At 39.5% G+C, this 20,923-nt stretch overlaps 2 protein-coding genes across 2 annotated transcripts; one reads left to right on the top strand and one right to left on the bottom strand.

Moving 5' to 3' along the window:
• The first annotated feature begins 544 nt into the window (after positions 1-544).
• LOC137973411 (uncharacterized) lies at positions 545-5,571 on the top strand. The gene has a single exon (XM_068820209.1). The coding sequence runs from the start codon at positions 579-581 to the stop codon at positions 1,935-1,937; it is 1,359 nt and encodes a 452-aa protein (XP_068676310.1). The 5' UTR covers positions 545-578; the 3' UTR covers positions 1,938-5,571.
• A 2,188-nt stretch (positions 5,572-7,759) lies between these two features.
• On the bottom strand, positions 7,760-20,189 carry LOC137973263 (uncharacterized). The gene is made up of 9 exons (XM_068820037.1): positions 19,955-20,189; positions 19,254-19,857; positions 17,040-17,347; positions 15,528-15,815; positions 14,289-14,598; positions 13,235-13,334; positions 12,805-13,075; positions 11,238-11,345; positions 7,760-10,035 (listed from the first exon to the last, which is right to left on the bottom strand). The coding sequence occupies exons 1-9, from the start codon at positions 19,994-19,996 to the stop codon at positions 9,886-9,888; spliced, it is 2,181 nt and encodes a 726-aa protein (XP_068676138.1). The 5' UTR covers positions 19,997-20,189; the 3' UTR covers positions 7,760-9,885.
• Between the last annotated feature and the right edge of the window lie 734 nt (positions 20,190-20,923).

The raw sequence follows: 20,923 nt of genomic DNA, 5'->3' as shown, positions 1-20,923 counted from the left end.
GGCGAGTGATCATCTGTACTGAACAGACAGCTATTTACCTAAGCACTTTTCCTAATGCTTTAACCTCTAAAAAGGCTCAAAATCAGGGTGTCTCGAAAACACAGACCTCGAAAACGCAGACCACAGACCACAGTAAGTCTTTGTTTGCCAGGTCTGCGTTTTCGAGGTCTGTGTTTTCGAGGTCTGTGTTTTCGAGGTCTGCGTTTTCGAGGTCTGCGTTTTCGAGGTCTGTGGTCTGTGGTCTGCGTTTTCGAGGTCTGTGTTTTCGAGACACCCCTCAAAATCATGAGATAAATATATATTTCAAATATATATTTCTCAATAAACTCGATCGTCGCCTCGTGTCACGCAACGCCATAATTCAGAAATTCAAAATGCTCTGGTTTCCAAACGAAGCACGCTATTGAGCTTTAAAATTGCAAATGGATATAAATTGACCGCCTCTTATGCCTGATGAGGATAAAAACTTTCGTGGCTCTTTAGGATTTTAGAAAATGATGACGTCACGTGAAAAGCCCCGTATGGGGAGAGACTAACAGCAAATCATTGTATCTCATCATTGTAACGAGGTTGACAAAATGGCCGAGCCGATGGAAGACGATGATTTCCCTGCTGATCTTCCCAAATTCAACCGCTACAGCTATGCTATGGTAAACCAATGCCAGAGAAAGCTTTTGCCCATTCAACTGGAAGCTCTTGAAAGTCTTCGGCGTTGGTTCGACTTCCATAGTCAAGACGGGCAAATTGCATTGGTGTGGATGCCCACGGGTAGTGGAAAGACGGGCATTATATGTTGTCTTCCATACTTTCTAGGAACAGAAGGACTGCAATATGTGCCTGGTAACTTTCCTATTGGACGCCCACGTCATTCCTTCGACAAACCAGTACTTATAATTTCACCCAATCTGAATATTAGCGATCATCTTCAAGAGCAGATGCTGAGATCTCACCTGCCTGGATCACAAAAGAACTTTTTCTTGCGTTATGGGATTGTCAATGAGGAACAAGCGCTGCGAGCGCTACCAGAAGGAAAGAAGATAGAGAGTGCAGCTGAGTTGAACAGTCCTTACTACTTGAAAGGAAACGAGGTCATTATTGCCAATGCCCAAAAGTTTCTCAAAGAGGAAACATGGGAAGCATGTCTACCAAATGACATGTTCAAACTTGTGATCGTCGATGAGGCACATCACCACCCGGCCAGGACGTGGAAAAGGATCATCGCTAAATTTCGTGGTCATTCTTTGGTTGTATTTTTCACGGCAACACCTTACAGAGGTGACAAGAAGCTAGTGGTTCAACCACCATTTGCGTATGAGTTGCGTCTTGCACGTGCCATACGTGACAGAATAATTCGCAAGACGAAATTTGTCGAAGTAACCGGGCAACCTCGTGGAGTTATTAAATTTCGAACAGAAGATCCGGAAGATCGCCAGAAGTGCCACATTTTTTTAACCATCCTTGAAAAAGTGAGAGAAATACAAGAAGCAAAGGACCGGGAGACGCCGCTTCCAAACAACATCCCTCACATGGCTTTTGCCATAGCTAAGGACCAAGTCCATGCGAATCTAGTAGCGGAAGTTTGGAATGCTTCTTGGAAAGATGCTCCTGTCATCACATACACTTCAGAGACGAAAAGCGACTTGCCAGAGAAATTGCTTAAAATTCGAACCAATCAAGTGAGGCTTGTTGTGGTTGTGGATATGCTCCAAGAGGGATTTGACCACCCACCGGTTAGCATCTGTGCCATAATGACAAATATTGGTTCCCCAGTGAAGTTTGTACAGTTCATAGGGAGAGGGCAACGAATTGTACGTGATTCTCAAGGTAACCTAGAGAGTGACACTATTAATGCTCATATTGTAACACATCAAAATTTCCAGCAAGCGGAAAATTATGATAAGTTTTGCAAAGATGAACTTTTATTTGTTAATGACTAGAGCTCAGATCCCTGGAAGTTACTTACCGCGTAAACCCGGCTTCAGTATCATACCCTGCAAGACAGAGATTCCCTTCCCTTTCTCCTCGGAGAGCAGTCACGACCGCTTGATTTCTGTCAAGAAACATGTCAAGATGTTGGGTGTGACTGATGTGTCTTGCTTGTGCCTCTGAAATGTTTCTTACACCATCAAATTTGTAGCCATTTTCGGTTCATATGTGACCACGTAATTAGATTAGATTCCATGTCATTGCACTGTTACCATATTCAGGGTAGCGGATATTTTCTGTAATCTTGAAAACAGTCAGCGGTTTTTAATCTTATCCATCATACATAATTTATAAACTGGTTAAAACTTGTGAAAAACTCGTATGTTGAATTTGCTCATCCCTGGTCATGGAAAGTGGCTAATCAAACTAGTCTGTCAGGAGTGGAACTTCCCTATTTTTCTCTCACTGAACAGAAATGGAAGGAAATCCCAACTTTCTTGTATGGTACAATACTACTTGTAAGTGTTTAAGGGATAGTTTCACAGTTTGATGCTAATTGATCAAGTAAGGTAAAGGTGCAGTCTGTATAGTTATGAGCCCATCTGGCTGGAGCTTATCCTGTTTTCTGATGAGGCTCACAGCCATGAAAAGGCAGCCTGTCTCAGAGAGGAAAACTCTGATTCCAAATCTTGGTAGATGAATACGGGTTAGCCCTGCAAGGCCTAAGAGAAGGAAAACCTTTTCTTGTCAACTCAAACAGGACCTTTCGGATCTTAAGGAATCAGTCTGTAGATTGAGTATCAGCTGATACTACTTGTTGACATGTCAACCAAGAGTCTGCCAGTGCTGGTCACCACTGTTGGTCGACACTTGGTCGGTATGTCAGTCAACACTTAGTTGGCACCTTGAACATCATGTGTATTGTGTATTGGTATAAAAATTATGTGTATTGTTAACCATTTTTGCTGAAATGACAGCTGTCGCAAAAGAAGAGTCTCTATCGCCTTATAAAACTTGGCTGTCAGGTGACTGATAGTGTTGTTCAATACTCAGCTAACAGATGCCATAAGTACACAACACCTGAATGTGTTCCGATGGATATCCCAGAAAATGGTGCACAGGGGCACTGTATGGGTCATATGATAACATGGAATATCCAATAAGTCACTGGTATTTTCTTGGTATAGTCACACTGACCCTTTAGGCATGTCTGTATATTCCTTAGGATACCATGAGAAAGTGTAACATTACTATTTTATACAAAAAAAATGCAAAATAGAAAATTAATAAAGTGGCCAATAGAGTCAATGCAGTACATGATACGAAGGTTGAGTGGAATAGAACATGTACCGGTAATTTTTTTAATTCTTCATTTTAATAGGTCAATGTTGTTTCTTTATACTGACATTTGTAGCTGTCTATTTGCCATTTTAACAATTATCAGTTTATTTTTGAGAGCCACTTAAGCTTAAACCAAAGTCTGTTTTTAAGAATCTGTGCTTTATTACTCCTTTGTTAGTACAATAGTTAGTATTGCTAGAATGAAAGTTACCACAAAATTAATATGATAGTGTCCCTTTAAACTTATTCAATGTAGTTTTTGATATGTTTTTAGATTGGATATGAGCAATGGTTATGTAGTAATTATTAATAATATTATTGTAGCCTAGGTTTTTTTTTTGCAGTACACGATATGAAGGTTGAGTGGAATAGAACATGTAATTTTTTTATTATTCATTTTAATAGGTCAATGTTATTTCTTTATACTGACATTTGTAGCTGTCTATTTGCCATTTTAACAATTATTAGTTTATTTTTGAGAGCCAATTAAGCTTAAAGTCTGTTTTTAAAGTGCCCCTAACCCCAAAATATTTTTGGGGTTAGGGGCACATTAAAGGGGCTAGGTCACGCTATTTTAGGTATTTTGTTTAATTTTGTTAATTATGAGCTCTTAACATCAAATTGGCAGAGCAAGAGTCTTTCATTTGCAAAATCACGGCCTCATAACAACTGAGAATGATTTTCCAGCTGTGTAAATGACATTTTGATATAGACTGATATAAATTTGAAAAAAGGTGGGCCGATGTTTTTCAAATTTACCCAAATTCAATCCATTTCAATCCTCTCCAGTTTTGTCCATCCATGTCCCTTCTTGGCTTCCCCGTGTTTTGTTAGAGTTCTTCTATAGTTTTGAACAGTTATTTTGATATTTTAGTCAATTCCATGACCATTCGATCAGTGCTGAAATTGCCTAAAATTGCGTGACCTAGCCCCTTAAAGAATCTGTGCTTTATTACTCCTTTGTTAGTACAATAGATTATAGTTAGTATTGCTAGAATGAAAGTTACCACAAAATTAATATGATAGTGTCACTTTAAAATTATTCAATGTATTTTTTGATATGTTTTTAGATTGGATATGAGCAATGGTTATGTAGTAATTACTATTAATATTATTGTAGCCTAGTTTTTTTTTGCAGTACATGATACGAAGGTTGAGTGGAATAGAACATGTAATTTTTTGATTATTCATTTTAATAGGTCAATGTTATTTCTTTATAGTTGACATTTGCAGCTGTCTATTTGCCATTTTAACAAATATTAGTTTATTTTTGAGAGCCAATTAAGCTTAAAGTCTGTTTTTAAGAATCCGTGCTTTATTACTCCTTTGTTAGTGCAATAGTTAGTATTGCTAGAATGAAAGTTACCACAAAATTAATATGATAGTGTCCCTTTAAAATTATTCAATGTTTTTTTATATGTTTTTAGATTGGATATGAGCAATGGTTATGTAGTAATTATTAATAATATTATTGTAGCCTAGGTTTTTATATATTACATGGCTTGGTTGTTTGAAAGTCGGATAACAATAACCCAGAAAAGCTAACCAAAGTGTTATTATTTCTTGTATAAAAAATGTTTTTCACTGCTTGTGTTTTGAAACTCAAACTCAAAACTGAAGGACAGAGAATATAAACAGAAACTGCAATGTCAGAAACAAAAACTGGAATAAAAATCGTAGTTAATCTTGGGTTAACTTTATGGGGCTTGGAACAATATTGTGATGTTAAGTAATAATAAATTTAGAAAGTGCAAATTCTATATTCTTGTTTCCATTACTATGTCGGCATTATGTACCAACGCATTGGGTCAATTGGTGGTGCAAGTCAGTATTTTTTTCCAGATTGCTCACTGCACGCAGTAATGAAATCCACTGAAAATAACGTTCGACTGCTGCCACAATTCCTCAGTTTCCTTATGTGTTTTCCTGGAAATCCAAATCCTTCGCAGGGTGTTACCCTAGGCAATTGACAAGCTGATTTGTACTGGGGGACTAGTTAATGGTTGATGTTGCTGTGGGTAATTTTGCATTGTATGGGAGGGGTAAGGGGGCTGTTGAACATTTGTTGCCTCAAGATCATGGTGAAGCATGATTGCCTCAGGAGAAACCAATCTTTTTATATGTTGTGGATTGAAATAAAAGTCCTTCAATAGTTGTTAGCTGTGTATGAAGCTAAATAGAGAAGTTTTATTTTACAATCAATTGTTAGTAGTTAAAATTAAATATTACCCAAGTAGGCAGAAGTATGTTAGAGCCAAGAATAGAAAAAAGTAACGGTTATTAAAGGTTATAATTTTTAACAGTTATACTTTTGAAAATGTATGTGACTAGCATACGAAGTGTCGAGTTCATAAAATGCATGGTTTTAAAATGTCTATCACCGCTGTTTGTGCTATATTTGTAATCAAGCTACGATGGCTGAAGACAAAGTGTTTATAGAAAAAAGGCAACTTTAGGAATTTCACCCAGAGCTACCTAATCGACTACACAATACTCTTAATTTTATTTCCTTTTTGGCGAGTAAAAAATACCTGGCCACTCACGCCCTCCATAAGTCTACTGCTCCTGTGGTCCAGCAGTTAACACATTAGTGTCTTTGCTCCGCTGTTCCCCACTCCCAATGTCAAGTAATATTTACTGTAGGACCAATAAAACTATTGCTCCCGCAGTCCCGAAGTCGAATGGGTATGGGGTGCCAAATTCCGCCAAAATTATTGTTATACTATTAGGCATTGCCTTGTTGTATAGAATGACGTCATCCCCTTTTTGGCGCCAAACACAAATGAAAACCTTGCAAGCTAGACAAGTCACGCTTTGCCCGCCAAAACATTTTCTCCTAGGATTCTCATGAGGTCGACTTGCGGCAAGACTACCATTATTTCAGAGTCTACGGGGCGTTCACAAGCTGCCCAAAAAGCCCTAGGCCTCTGTGTATGAGATTGGCAGTCTATTGGATCTGGTAATTTGGGCATTTAATACAATAATATGACAAGCAATTCGTACACTGGAGAGCTAAAAGGCTACCGTAAAGAAAGAATCATGACAGTTTTTATTGTCACCACTGAAAAATAATTGTAAAGATGCATTATTCGCTTTGCCCTTTTTTCTGGAACACTTTCACATGACATGTGTAAATAAGTTATAACAATGTATTTTTTGCCAAAAAGTAGATTTTATGCCTCCACAGACTAGACATTTAGTTGTTGACAACTAAAAAACGCAGTGTGTGGGACGCGTTGTCGAGAAGTAGGCAGTTTCCCTTTTCAAAAAGGAAAACTGCTTACTTGTCGACAACTTTAAATTTAGCGTTTATTTTAGTTGTTGATAACTCGTTCCACACACTGCGTTTTTTAGTTGTCAATAACAAATAGTTGTCGGGCTCATCAACCAGCAGCCCATTTAAAATTTATTTATCCAAGTTACCCATTCATGCAAAACAACTCCCCAAAGAGCCATGTGTCAATGTCTAAGCTATCTTCAAAGAGGACTTGTTTTTGCCATTTGTAGATAAAATTACAAAGAAAGCACTTTCTCCTCAGTTATTTTAAAATCTCAGGTGCAGGTTGATGACCTCATGAATGAAACTAACTACTAGAGTGTACCTTGAAATACTTCCTCATTCTTCAACAGAGTGTTAGAAATCATAATGCAACAGGTTCACACAAGGATAGGAAAAAGTCTGACCAGGTGGGAATTGACTCAGATGACTGGTCGGGGTCAAGCTTTGACTTTATTTAAAACCTAATTTTTTAACACCTGCAGTAAATCTTGTCAACTTTAAGAATGTTATGGTTTGGGGGCTATGGAGCGATTTCACTCACATGACCAGCAGCAATATTGTATTACTGCAACAAAAGAAAGAACTTGCATAAAAATGGAGTTCAATTCCCAGAGGATTAGTTTGGTACACCATCATAGCCACCATCCCCCTTTGTTTTGGAACACCAAAATGGCCACCGTGACGTCATGTGAAAACGCTCTATATCCTCAAATTTCTCATTGCAAAATATCCTCCAAGGAGAGTAAAGCTCGCTTTATGTTTTACATAGTGAAGTGTACTCAACCTCATTCCCAGGGTTTCTCTTCTTCCCTTCCCACGAAGTCTGAAGGAATGGGAAGGTGAAGAAGAGAGACCCTGGGAACAAGGTTGGTAGAGATCTAGGCAAAAATTATTTCACAATTTCACACCCTATCCCTTTTGTCATTGCACAGAATCTTGAGAGAGAAAAAGGGTCAATTTATCTGATAAATACCTCCCTTTTGGTTTTATCAAACACCTTAACCCTTTCACACCCAAACCGGCCAGACTTTTTTTACTCGTCAATGGGGAACCCCCGGGAGTCAATGGGTTAACTCACTGACCCCTGGGAAAGAGATTTTACTCTGTATAACACCAGATAATTTCACTCTTTAACTGGGGGCATCAAAGGGCACCTGAGGGTCAATGGGTTAATGGCAATGGAACAGTCTTTGAAGAAACAACACACATTAATTTTATCTAAAACAACTTTAATTGTTCAATGAAGAACGTAATCCTCTTCCAATAAGTGGTTTTTCTACAACTGGGCTAAAGTATTGCCTTGTGTTGTCATCTCAAGTATTATTCCATCAATTCCCAAGCCCAAGAAACAAAGAGCAAACTCCCAATTTTTGCTCCCAAGACACTGCAAAGAACCTTAAAGTTGCCTTGGCATAATTTCTGTTTGATCAACAACCACCAATTAAACTATACTTTAAGCTTGGGAATAAAAGGAAATGCTGCTGTCAATATTATTTTAAAATAATTGTTTAATCAAAATTTTCACTTTTTTCACTAATACAAGGTTGTGTAACTTCTTGCAGACAAACAAGTTGTCTGGAACTTCACTAATTAACTTACAAGTAGCTATTAAAACATACTTTGTCTAAATAGTTGTTAAACTATGTTGCAATTCGTCGGCAAAATTTCCTTTTAAACTTCATGCTGCACTCTGAAAGAAATTCCTGGGTCTTCATACACCACTGCGGTGAGGTAAAACGCACAGTTGCAAAACGTTAATGTCAAGTCAAAAAATGTCAAGTCAAAAAATGTCAAGTCATTAGTGCACCAGGTTACAATCTTGCTATTGGTACCATCCAATCATTTTTTGGGTGCAAGAATACCCAGGCATGGTGAATGTGGATTCCAACGTCAGTCTGCTGTTTAAAAAGTAGTAGAGTTGTTTCAATTTAGTTTGTCAATATGCCTTAGTCACAACTTTGTTGAAGACAGAATTTTAGTCCAAGGTACAACTGCCACCAATGACCACATTTTCCAATGAAAAGGTTTTTGTTTCAAGAAGGCAAAGGCTGCAACCCAGAATGGTCAACACAGACCTTGTTGCTAAGCCAATTCCATTGTAGCCATTCATTGCAAAGAGGCTTGGAGGCATAAGTAGTGGATTTAATCAGTTTTGTCACTCCTTAAATGCCATGGTCCTTGTCTGGAAATTATGCTTTCTCTCCCAACTGGTAATGCAGGAACAGACATTGTCAAAAACTCCAGTAGCCTAGGGAGTCTTCATTCATATCACCACAGATAGTTCCAACACAATACTAATTGTAGTAAAGCATCAATGACGAAATGTTTAATTTTAAGTATGAAAAGCTTATCACCAGGAGGAACATGATGATCTGTTCTCTGTAACTTCTGGATTTGATTAAATGAACCACACTTTTGCAAGTTTTCAAGCTCCTACTGAACATTTGTTACGTTCATTCATTCACCAGTTGTCTGTGTTATACCAACAACAAGCCGTAAGGGGGCCACTTGCATGTTCCAAACTCCAAATTTTATAGCTTGTCATAGAAGCCATACATTTAGCAGTCATGTGATACATTCACAACAACTGGCCACAAACAAAGTGCCATAAAAGAAAAGATTGCCATCGTCAGACAGACTTGCTGCTATCAAATCTCATCCAAGATCTGAAGCCAGTCTAGGCTGGTTCTGGCAACCTACACTTGTTGTTCCCTGCACAGATTTTCAAAAGTCTTCATTCAAAGGACCAAACAGTCCATGTTGAATAGAGTGTTTTCATCCTTTTTTTCCCTCCTCCTCTCTCTCTTCACCTGAAACGTGCTGCAATACCTTAGGAATAGCTTTTCAGTATTTGGGAAAACCATACTTCTATGTGGCATACAACTTCGAAATACAACAGCCTCTTTTTCACCGCCAGAAAAACGTTATCCCCTTTTTAAAATGAAAAGTTGTCAAAAAAAAAAAACAACCACAGCTTCATGGCCAACTCCAGGATGCTAGATAAGTACAGTTTGTTCCACTATTTACATAACAGCAATTAGAGATATGCCCACATAATACCCTTAATGGTTTAACAACTACAAAGCACTTATCCTGTGAAATGGGAATGCCGAAGTTTTTTGGACCACCTGCCCACACATTGATAATTATCTCCACAATAAAAAGAGGCATAGTTCTCAGCAACAGAGACAACTGTATGGTCCAAATAACTCTAATAAACTTTACAATCCGATGCAAACAGCTAACTTGAACAAAAATGTATCCAACTACAACTGGAACACAAATCCAAACAAGGAGCCAACTGTTGTAGAAAATTAAGATGAAAGACATCGCGAAAATCACCATTCTTCTTCTTCACCACCGCCAGGGGACCAGGCTGAAGTGCCATTGACTTGTGAGTTGGTGCTATCGCTGTTCCATTCTGTCCCCCATCCTGAATCACCCCCACCACCGCTGTTTCCCCCACGCCCCCCTCTGCTGTCACCATACTGTAAAATATCAAAAAATTAAGTTATTTAGCATTGAAGGTTTAAAGTAGCTTCCTGCAGTTTTCTGAACAAAAAGATCAAGACTTTGAAATCTGTGAAATTAACACAACAGGATGTCTCTTCTGAAGTGTTAGTCACTGCAATTGATGTAAAAATAATGTAATTTTACTTAACAAATAAATGCAAATCAGGAGTAGACTGGAAACTAGACATTTCATGGGCCTTTTTTCTTTAAAACTGTATGACCCCACCTTAAAATTTCAGGATTTCCTTAGTGAGAAAAAAAAAATCATCATGTGTAGAAATAATTAGTTAAAAATCTGTCAGACAGATCTATTTTGCTAACAACTGAAAAACTGATAGATCTCTTGTAAAAATGTTGACAGTTTGAGCTTCAAATTGTTTGCTAACTAACGGTTTAAGAAAAAAGCCTTTTAATGTCTAGTTTCCAGTCCCCCCTCTAGGAGCTCGGTCACTGTATTTATCATTTTCCCAATTTGCATTTATTTGTTAGGTAAAATTACATGTTACATCAATTGAACTGACTAACACTTCAGAAAAGACATCCTGTTGCTTTGATTTCACAGATTTCAAAATCTTGATCTTTCCTCCCAAAAACTGTGAAGCAGAAAGAAGGAGCATTTTGTGTGGAGCATTTACGGTTTTCCCCTCCCCCTTCTTTCCACTGTCAGGATGATGGGTGCCTTAACCTCTAGGCTGCATGGGGGCTCATGGCTGGGTTGTCAGATTTTTCCAGCCACAGTTGCAGTCTCCATCTTGGAGCTGGCTTCCAATAGTGAGAAGAGTGGAAGCTCCAGGGGGTGAGGCTAAATTGGGTGGGTCGTGGGTAGTGTTTGTTTGAAGATAAAAAAAGATATATATTAGCTCCCTCAGTGCTCAGTCCAAATTTGTCTTCGGTCTTGTCTGTTTCAAGAATTTCCAGTCTTTGATAAAAAAATGGGTTGGGGATCCACGACCAACGAGTCACCCATGATCCACGACCCACTCACCCATGCCAATTAGACACTCGCTCCAGGATGTCTCAGACACCCAACCTCCACTAAGTGATGCAGTTGTTAAATCCCTTATTAAATCTTTTAATTAAGACAAGGTTGTTCCAAAGGCTAGCAAATCTCTCATTTTGTCTAATTTTAAACTGCCAAAGAAACTGACATCAAGCGGCAACAACAATAAGGCAATACCTGTCTCCTTGTATCTCTAGAAGCAAATCGTCCACCTGCTGGGCCATAGCTGGTACCTACGGCACTCTCTGCAATCTCATCAAGCCACTCTGGAACTTCTTGAGAAGCCTGTAAAAGATGACAAGACAATTTAACTAAGAACCCTCTTCTTTCAAAACTGTGCGCCTCCATCTTCCACTTAACCTTCACAAGTAAAACACCGTATCAGTGTCTGCATCTACAAAACCATGTAACCACCTTATCATTAATTTTATTTACCATAATGAGGTGTTCTTACATAATTTATGTAGGCATGCATGTTGGGGGTTTACTTGCATTTTTAACCAGTCAAAAACGATGTCCATTCCATAATCCATGGGACTTGACCTACTTGTCAACTGTGGGCATCCTACAATCTTGGACCAAATTGTTGAGAAAATTCTGGTTTTGGACTAACTGCAATGAAAACTACGAAAAAACGCGCTCTTGTTTTTCTTCAGAAATGCCGGCCATACTTAGTATTTTACTGGTCTAACGCCAGATGACTTTACTTGTTAATGGGTTAAGTGTTATTTCAAGCAGACGACAGATTACTTTAAGCTTGGCACCACTGGAGTTAAAGTAAACAGACTTTGGATTAAAAGAGATTTCTTAAAACATAAAACTGTAAAAACGAACGATAAAATCCCACGTTTTGTAGTAGTCATGACTCCATTATCAAGGAAAATATAAAAAAGATCATGCAAATTGCAACATTTAAAGCGATTTTGGTGCGAGGAATTAACATAAGAGGGTGCAAAGATTATAATTTTAAATACTTTCGCACGAATGGAGTCTGATTGCACGTTGGGATTTGGCTTTAACGCTCTTATAAAAAGCATTTCGTACACTAAGCAGTCTAATTTGTCTCTGCGTTTCTTAGGCACTTCGAAACGCTTTAGCAGGCCCTGGGGCATTGGATTACAACTAAAGCCAATCAGTTCTCAAGCAACAAGCCTTCAAATTAATTTCAAGAAAAAGAAAAACAATTAAAACAACTTTTCTTTTTCTCTGGATGGAATTTGGAGCAATTCATTAAAATCCAGTACTTTTCCATCTGAGCCAATTAACAAAACTAAGTGAAATTTCCTTGATAATAATAATAATATTAATAATAATAATAATAATAATAATAATAATAATAATAATAATTTTTCTCTCAAGGTACATGTATAGGAGGTAGTGTGGCCCAGTGGTTAGGGCACTTGCCTTGAGATCCGGAGATCCCGGGTTCAAGACTCGCTCTGACCACTCGTTGAATTTGATCCTGGTAGTCCCTGGTTCAACTTCCCAGCTGCACTTGTAAACAGCCAACTGGTTTGCCTCCAGCCAGTTGGGATTCTCAACAGTTGTTGTTGTCCTGTTCTGTCGTATCGTTGTGTTTCATTGGCCCGAAAAGCCCCTATGGGGAGCGGTCAATTAAGTATGTATTGTATGTATTGTATTGTATTGTATGTACATGTAACCATTAAGATAACTCAACTTGCTTTTCCTGAACACAGATAACATGAATTTCACACAAAAATACTCATGGCAGTGCTGTACTTACATCAGAAAGGACTTTGACGAGGGACCTGGCAATCTTATCATCCCTCCCACGTGTAAAGAAACTTGTCGCTTTTCCTTGATGTCCAATGCGTCCTGTTCTTCCTATTCTGTGGACAAACTCGTGTATCTCTGATGGAAGATCGAAATTTACAACATGCTTGACATTGTCTATATCCAGGCCACGTGCAGCTACATTTGTGGCAATAAGGACAGGGCAGCGACCCTTTCTGAAATCCTCCAATGCTTCCTCTCTTTGTTGCTGCAGACGATCACTAAAATGACAACAATTTACATTTTCTTGTTACAGCGCATGACCTCAACATTTAGTTGACAGTCAGTGGCTTTTTCTGTATTTGTTTATGCATAAGAGACTTAACACAACAACTCAAGTGGAAAAACAAACTCAACAAGGTTTTGTATTGTTCACCTACCCATGAATGCTTGTAGTTGGAAAACCTTCTTGTGATAACAAGCTGGCAAGAAAATCAGCCCCTCGCTTGGATTCCACAAAAACAAGGGTCCTGTCTGATCCTATAAAAAAGAGAGATAAATCTTCAGAAAGGTAACAACTTATCATGCCCAACTTCTTTCAATGTCTGCATAATTATTTCCTCCGTTGACGGGCATCTGGGTATGTCAACAATCCAAGCTCCAGTTTCGGCAACGAAAAGGTCAAAATAACGACCAGGGGTCAGCGACGGGATGACAAAGGAGTTTCACTGTGTTTCATTCAGTGAATGTGAAAAGAAATTTAACTACGTTGATTCGTTTCGTTCTGGTAAATTGATCACAGGAATTAAATATTCATTTTATTGCCTGTCTATTGTTTCGCCGAACAATGAACATCACAGCTAAATACGAGTTTGAATAAGGGCAGCGAAAGACAATATACAAAAACCCTCAACTTGTCGCGCAACATTGTTTCGTTGCAAGTTTTGGTCGATGTTTCGCGTTTTTCACCTTGCGTGGTCAACTTGACCCGCAACAAAAACATTTGCTGCGGGTTGAAGAAATGCAGGGCGCTGATTGGCTGATTTGCTAGTACACGAGGACATTTGTTGTGCAACAAGTTGTGAGCTTGATGAAAAATGAGCAACAAAGCCAAAACTTGTTGCTCAGAGTAGATCCGCGCTCTACTTTTCGCAACAACTTTCTTCAACCCACAATGTTTTTGTTGCGCGACATGTTGACCATGCAAGGTGAAAAATGTGAGACATCGACCCAAACTTGCAACGAAACAATGTTGCGTGCCAAGTTGAGGGTTTTTGTATCTCGTATTTCACCGCCTTAACAAAAGGAAAAACGCACATTTGAAAACGTGTGTGTGCAAAAAACGTGCGTGCATTTTGCGTCTGCATAGGACACTTACTTCTGGTCTGCACTGTAAAAAGTCAAGCAATATTATTAGTGGTTAATTTCGTCTCCACATGGAAATACAAAAAACCTAAGTAACAACAATTAGACATTTAGTTGTCTGTTGTTTACCTGAACAACTCAGCAAATCCATCAGTTTTTCTCGTTTCTGCTCATCTGATACATCCATGACAGTTTGTTGAATATCAGAAGTTGTCCCTCCAACTCTTCCCACAGTTATAAATATGTAATCATTTAAGAAGTCCCCGGCCAGACGCTGGATCTCTTCTGGGAATGTTGCACTAAACATAAGGGTCTGCCTCTCAGATTTGTCTGGCATTCCCAATGTCTCTACAAGCTGCCTTATCACACTTTCAAATCCCATATCCAGCATTCTATCTGCTTCGTCCAGTATAAGATACTGAATACTCTTGAGAGAGACCTGAGTAAAAGTTGAAATATACCTTTTGCAAGAAGGAAGAGTCTAGATCATTTGAATTACCAAGTCTTTATATAGGCGTTCCAAGATTCAATCCATTCACCAAGATTTTTTTGGTTGGTTGATTTTGGGAAGATGCAGTCAGAAGGCTCACTGGCATTGACTGGTGGTCCTCTTTCCTTTGAGGCATTGTCCTTGCGCAATCGTCGATCAGTAGGTAAGGTTATATTTTTTCCAACAGTTTTCATGGCAAATGTAATTTGACTTTCATACTCCAAATTTCCATTTTTAGCCACAATCCACATCCTCATACTTTCAATAGACGTGCTTTAATAAATGCATCGTCTGCATGGCATCTCGACTCATCTAGTAAATTATGCATATATATCAAGGATGTCGCCTAACAGGAACCCGGTAGCCTGGGGCTCCCAAAGAATAGCTCTGGGCGCCTTAATTTTTCACAGCAACACCTTTCACTTCATATGTTGGGCTCCTCAGTTCTCAGCATTTAGCTCTGAGGGCCCCTTTAAAATTTTCTTAGGCAGCAGCCTTGTATATGGTGCCTTAGACAGGTAATCTTCACTTGCTATTAGTAACTCCTGGTAGGGCCAGTTTCAATCAAGTGTCGTAAAACCAAAACCAAGTAATTACTCTGGTCAATCAAAAATGACGGAGACAATCCAGTAAACCAATCAAAACCCGAAGTTATTACACATAGACGACACAAAGCGCAGGGAAATGTGCACACACAAGCCACGATTGGTTTTGGTTTCACTTCTGATTGGTTGAAAAAGTGGTGCGAGAACTTTGACCAATAACTGAGTGAAGTAATGCAAAACCAATGCAATTCACTAATTACTTTCGACACGCAATTGAAAACTGCTTTATTAACCCAAATACCATGCACGCCAAGTACCTAATGAATGACCTACCTTTTCTCTCTCAACAAAGTCCTTTAGACGCCCTGGGGTCGCAACAAGCAAGTTACATCCATGTTCAAGTTTTCGCAACTGATGAGCCACACTGACACCTCCATACACCACACAAGGCTTAACAATAGTTTGATGGGAAAATTTGCGTGCTTCATTGAAAATCTGACAGGAAAGTTCTCGAGTTGGTGAGATGACTAATGCTTGAGGACACTGAGGACCACCCATCATGGAACTGCTCGTTAACCCTTTCTGCAGCATTCCTGTCATCACAGGCAAAAGAAAGGCAGCCTATAGGCAGGAGATTAGAATGATTTATTATTAGTCATCGAATTGATGACAGGTCTTGTCTTCCATAAGCTATCCTCTAAACAATGCTTGAACAATGGAATGCTTCAGTATGTAACACTTAAAATGTGACTATTCGAGAAAACCAGGATAAATGAAATTTGTGTTCAAATGCATTTCAATGCATTTCGAATGCATCACAATCCATTCTAACCTTTACCAATGATTCGTAATGCATTACAACATTTCCATCGATCATGGGCAATTTTGTTCAATGTTTCACAATGATCTTCCAACGTTTTTCAAATGCATTGACAATGTTTCCAAACATTTTTACCGAGAAAGTTAATTACGAAGGCGTTTCTACTATCAACTGGTCATTATAAACATAGACATGTTCGTACCTTGAAAATACACTACATTGCGTATTATTAGGAACTATCACGTCGATTCTTTCAGCAATGATATCACTGGAAAGCTAAGTCACAGACTTAGCTACCTGATTTAGCGTGAGGTATAGTCCCGTCACTTAGGAAGCACTCCATTGAGTATTCATCTATCGGTTTGTTTGAATTTTAGAAAATTATCAGAGGTTATTCTCAATGGCAAATAATAGTTTATAGCAATTGCTGGTGTTTGTTTGTCGGCACTTTTCTGGACTGAACAGAGAATGATAAACGGGCCATCAACTCGCCTAGCATAGAAGCCAGCATAGCTGGAAAGTCATACAGTACCGCTCAAAAGTAAGTCTCGTCTCGCGAGAGGGTGGTAACTTACTTTTGAGCGGTACTGTATATCAACCAGAGACTTGTATCACATATCTTTTATCTTTGGGGAACTTTCAAACACACACATAGCCCTCACGGAAAAGCATAACCTCATGTCTTCAAATCAAATTCAGTTCACTCCTTCTTCCCTCCAATGGTATTGAACGTTTTTATTTCTGTTGGGGAACATTACAAATGTTTAAATATGCATTGAGAATGTTCTTGAATGCTTTTCAACGTTTCCAAATGAGTTGCTATGAAAAACAGCTCAATGCAATTGCCATTACCCCTGGTCTTCTCCAATAGGGTCACAGTACAAATGGTCTCTTTCTCTCTCCCTCTCTCCACAGAAAGAGTAATGAAAATTATTTTCTTCCCAGAATCTGTTCCAACACCGAATGACGCGAGAGATATCTTTTCTTTTGTAAGAGGCAAATGAACACATTTGTTTTAAATTTACCGTTTTTCCTGATCCTGTCTGAGCACATGCCATTACATCTCTCCCTCCAAGAATTGCTGGTATCGCATACTTTTGAACTGGTGTTGGTTTTGTGTAGTTTGACTTTCTGACATTCTCTTGGAATGTTTCATATAACTGTGCTTGGCTGAAGCTTTGTATTGGAACAATTGTTTCTTTTCCTTTCCCAGTTACTTCTACAGGGATTTCGTCATATTTGTCAAAGTTGATACCACGTTCAATGGAACGAAACATTGCTTCCTCGCTTTCATCCGGAGTTGGTGGAACATATGTCACAGGGGCAGGACGATCTACAATGAAAAAACCCAAATTAATATCAACAGCGCAGCTTTGAGATAAGCGAACACACATCAAGGTAAATGTTTGGTAAAAAGTGGAGATGATAGTTTAGGAAATCAAAAATGTCAATTTCCATTTGCGTGTATTTATGCAAATGTTTGTGATTCGCCGTCTAGCACACGGCTCAAGTTACGCAAAGGCCTGAATATTTCACGCAGTTAACGCTGCAAGGTTTTAAACGCCAATTTTCCTAACAAAGTTTCTGGCATGCAGCAAAGTAATAATGTTGGGTGAAATAAGCAAAATGATAAAAATTAACATTGCAAATAGAAAGGAGCCCCGAAGACAATTTACCTCACCCGCTGGACAATTCAAAACATTTTTTTTTCCGACACCTGCCAGTATAAATGAATTTTTATCATGAAAACAGTGAAGCAGCAGAAAATACTTATGATTTGTACTTTTATTTCACAACCAAAATCAGCCGTCCATCATCCTTGATGGTGCCGGTTTTTTAGTGACGTTAATTCCAATGCGGCACGATAAGCTTTCAAAAGGGGAGACTCCAATCCTTTCTTGCAGTGTGGACTGCAAGCTTTGCTGTAACTGACGCAATCAGAAACCAAACCTCGTTATAATTGAAAAATGTAAATGAAGACTTAAAATAACCAGTAACAACATGTGCGTTGGAGTGTGGGAATATTTACCCTGCATTCATTCAACTGATTCAATCTATCGTTTCTGCTCTTGTTTGGGGTCAATGTTGCCCATTTCAGGGATAAATGATTGATTCTTCTCCTTGCAAAACCGAAGACAGATTTACATCAACATCTGACAAGCATTACTTAACTTGTCAAAAAAACCTGTCAGCAGTCCACTGTCAACAAACCAATCCCAATTTCCCATTGCACCATTGCAGTCCTTACTTCTCACTCTCTCCCAATTAATATTATCCCCTCAACTCTTCAGCTTATTTGCGTGACTAAAGCAGACGGCCAGTGTCCTCCAGCTTTTTGGTCAGCGGGTGAGCACCCAGAGAGAGTCTCCCATATGAAACAGACGGGGATGCTCGTCGTCTCGCTTAGGGGTGTAAATTTTGGATTTTGGTCTTGCTTAGGGTGTTCCGGGCAAAGCGCCAATATTTTAAGCCGCCAAGGTCTCGTTTAGGGTTCCGCGAAGAAAGACAATTCCGCGAAGAGAAACAGAAGTCAAATTTTCTTTTTAACTTGTTTTTAAGGGTCAAAATTTCCTTAAGCCATGCCCAGATTGGTCTCCTTTAGGGGTCACAAAAAGCTTGAGTTACGCCCAGATGGTCTCCTTTTGGGGTTAAATTCAAAATTTCCAACAAGCATCCCCGTCTGTTCCATATGGGAGTGCCCCCCCCCCCCCCCCGGGCATAGCCCCCTCCCCCCTATTCAATGTTGGAAGGTAAGTCAACAATTTTCCACTATAACCATTCAGTTTTGCACAACATTGAAGGAGGGGGGAGGGGAGAGAAGCAATGAAGACTTCAAAAGTGCTAACCTTCCCAACAATTTTGTCTAGGATTGTAGTTTTTGATTTTGATTCTCCCTCCAAACTCTGGGGTTTCCAAATTACTTATCAATTTCCTGTCAGACTGACATTGTTATGCAAGCGCCCAATCAAAAAAATTATAAGTTTAAGTCCGTTATCCCAGAGTCTCTCTGGGTGTTCACCCACTGCCCAAAAAGCCCGAGGACTCTGGGTACGAGATTGGCAGTCTAGCTATTGGATCTCATAATTTCGGAATTTAACACTTTTTTTTTTTAGACACTGTATCTTGTAAAATTTATAAATAAGTTAAAACAGTAATTTTGTCAAGCACTAACTAACTGCTACATTAATATTTGAGGTCAAATTATTGATTTTGTAAGAAAAGGTAATGAACAAACTTACTTGGATCTGGTTCTCCTGCTTGTGGACATTCACGTGCAAAGTGCCCTTCTTCCCCACATTTATGACAAGCCCCACTTTTTCCTCCACCTTCCTCGCCACTCTTCCGGCGAGCTCCACTGCTTCCACCACCAAAACCACCACCACGGCCTCCACCGTCTTCTCCATCATCTCCCCCTGAGAAACCACCACCGCCAAATCCCCCGCTTTTCTTACCACCAAAGCCCCCTCTACCAGAGCTTGGACTACTATCTTCAAAGTCGTCATCTTTTTTCTTGCCAAAGCCTCCTCCGGATCCAAATCCGCCGCTCCTTGAAAAACCACCACCACCACCACCACCACCTCCTCCACCCTGTCCACTACCGAAACCACGTGCTGGTTTATCGGAATCGCTTCTTTCACCGCCACCACGGCCAAAGCCTCTACTACCGCCAAAGCCGTTTTCGCTACTACCAGAATCGAAGCCATTCATCTGTTCGCTGCTGTTCGCCACGCCAAAGCCGCCACGGCCGAAACCCTTTCGTCTCGGAGCTTCTTCGCCTGGAGTGCTGCCACTGGGATTTCCGAATTTGCCCCGGCCAAATCCACCTCCACCACCAAATGAACTCTGTGAGATACAAACAAAGCCAGTTTTAACATGCATTCTACGCCGCAGGGTTTTATAAATGAGGGAGTTGAAAACAGAAAAAACCGCGTTCACTCACTACAGAGGTCGAGCCACCATCTTCCTCCCAGTCATCCGCCATGTTGTTCTTCGATGTTTGTGATCGCTTTCCTCGAAGTTTAGCAGTATTGCTAGTTCAAAGATTTCCACTTCAAACCAACTGCAGTTGTGTCGTTCACCTTTAGGATTTTAAGTAAAATTCAAACACGAATCTACCGCATCTGACGAAAAAAGGTGACAAAATGCAACACCAGATGAGATGGACTTCGAGCACACGAAAACATTACACGATGATTGGTTGATTTTGCGCGCGAAAAAGATCACGTGATTTGCGGTATTTGGTTAGATTCGTTTCATTCCAGTTGAAACAAAGGACTCTTTTGGATTTGGCACATTTGCGGAAAGAGGTGTTTGTCAAATTTAATATTACCGATGATTCTTTTTTAATTAAGGTTCTGGTTGGTGCATCAACAATATCATTGTCATTTGAATGTTTCAAAATTCCACCTCGCTCTGTACTGAAGTGGAAATGTCCTTAAGCAAGAAGTGCTTTCTCAAAAGTTTAGCTGTCAGTTGTGAGAACAAAACACCCGACGAATAGAATTTTGCCGCAATTTAAAGGTGACAAAACACGTCTTTCAAGGTGACAAAACACGTCTTTCCGGCAAAGCGCTGCCAGCTGCGAGAGGCTGCCTCCGAGTGGTATCGCGTTTGAACCCAGGGAGAACAAAGCACCTTTAAATCAGCTTAATCACGCACTGAATGACACATTTCAGGGTATCCTGTTCTAGTGTCATTTATCGCGAAGATGGCTTTGTCGAAATCGATAACGTCCGTTGAAGTCCGGCGGGTCTAAAACACAGGTCACATTCCACAGATCACTCGATGCAGGTCAGTGTTTTAACTTTTGGAAAGTAACCCAAACCCTCAATTTGGCTAACCCTAGGCCAAAGTTGGTTTTAGGCCTAGGGTTAGGCAAATTGAGGGATAGGGCTACTAAGGCCCGTGT

The sequence above is a fragment of the Montipora foliosa genome, chromosome 10 (genome assembly GCF_036669935.1).
Source record: "Montipora foliosa isolate CH-2021 chromosome 10, ASM3666993v2, whole genome shotgun sequence".
Taxonomy (NCBI): domain Eukaryota; kingdom Metazoa; phylum Cnidaria; class Anthozoa; order Scleractinia; family Acroporidae; genus Montipora; species Montipora foliosa.
Note: the sequence above shows the minus strand (reverse complement) of the source record. Positions and strands in the feature narration are given on the sequence as shown.

Excerpts from the sequence above, each read along its gene's own strand:
- LOC137973411 (XM_068820209.1), top strand. The coding sequence starts at position 579 with ATGGCCGAGCCGATGGAAGACGATGATTTCCCTGCTGATCTTCCCAAA.
- LOC137973263 (XM_068820037.1), bottom strand. The coding sequence starts at position 19,996 with ATGGCGGATGACTGGGAGGAAGATGGTGGCTCGACCTCTGTA. Across the intron at positions 19,858-19,954 it reads ATGGTGGCTCGACCTCTGTA|AGTTCATTTGGTGGTGGAGG; the intron begins GTGAGTGAACGC and ends TGTATCTCACAG. Across the intron at positions 17,348-19,253 it reads AGCAGGAGAACCAGATCCAA|ATCGTCCTGCCCCTGTGACA; the intron begins GTAAGTTTGTTC and ends TTTTCATTGTAG.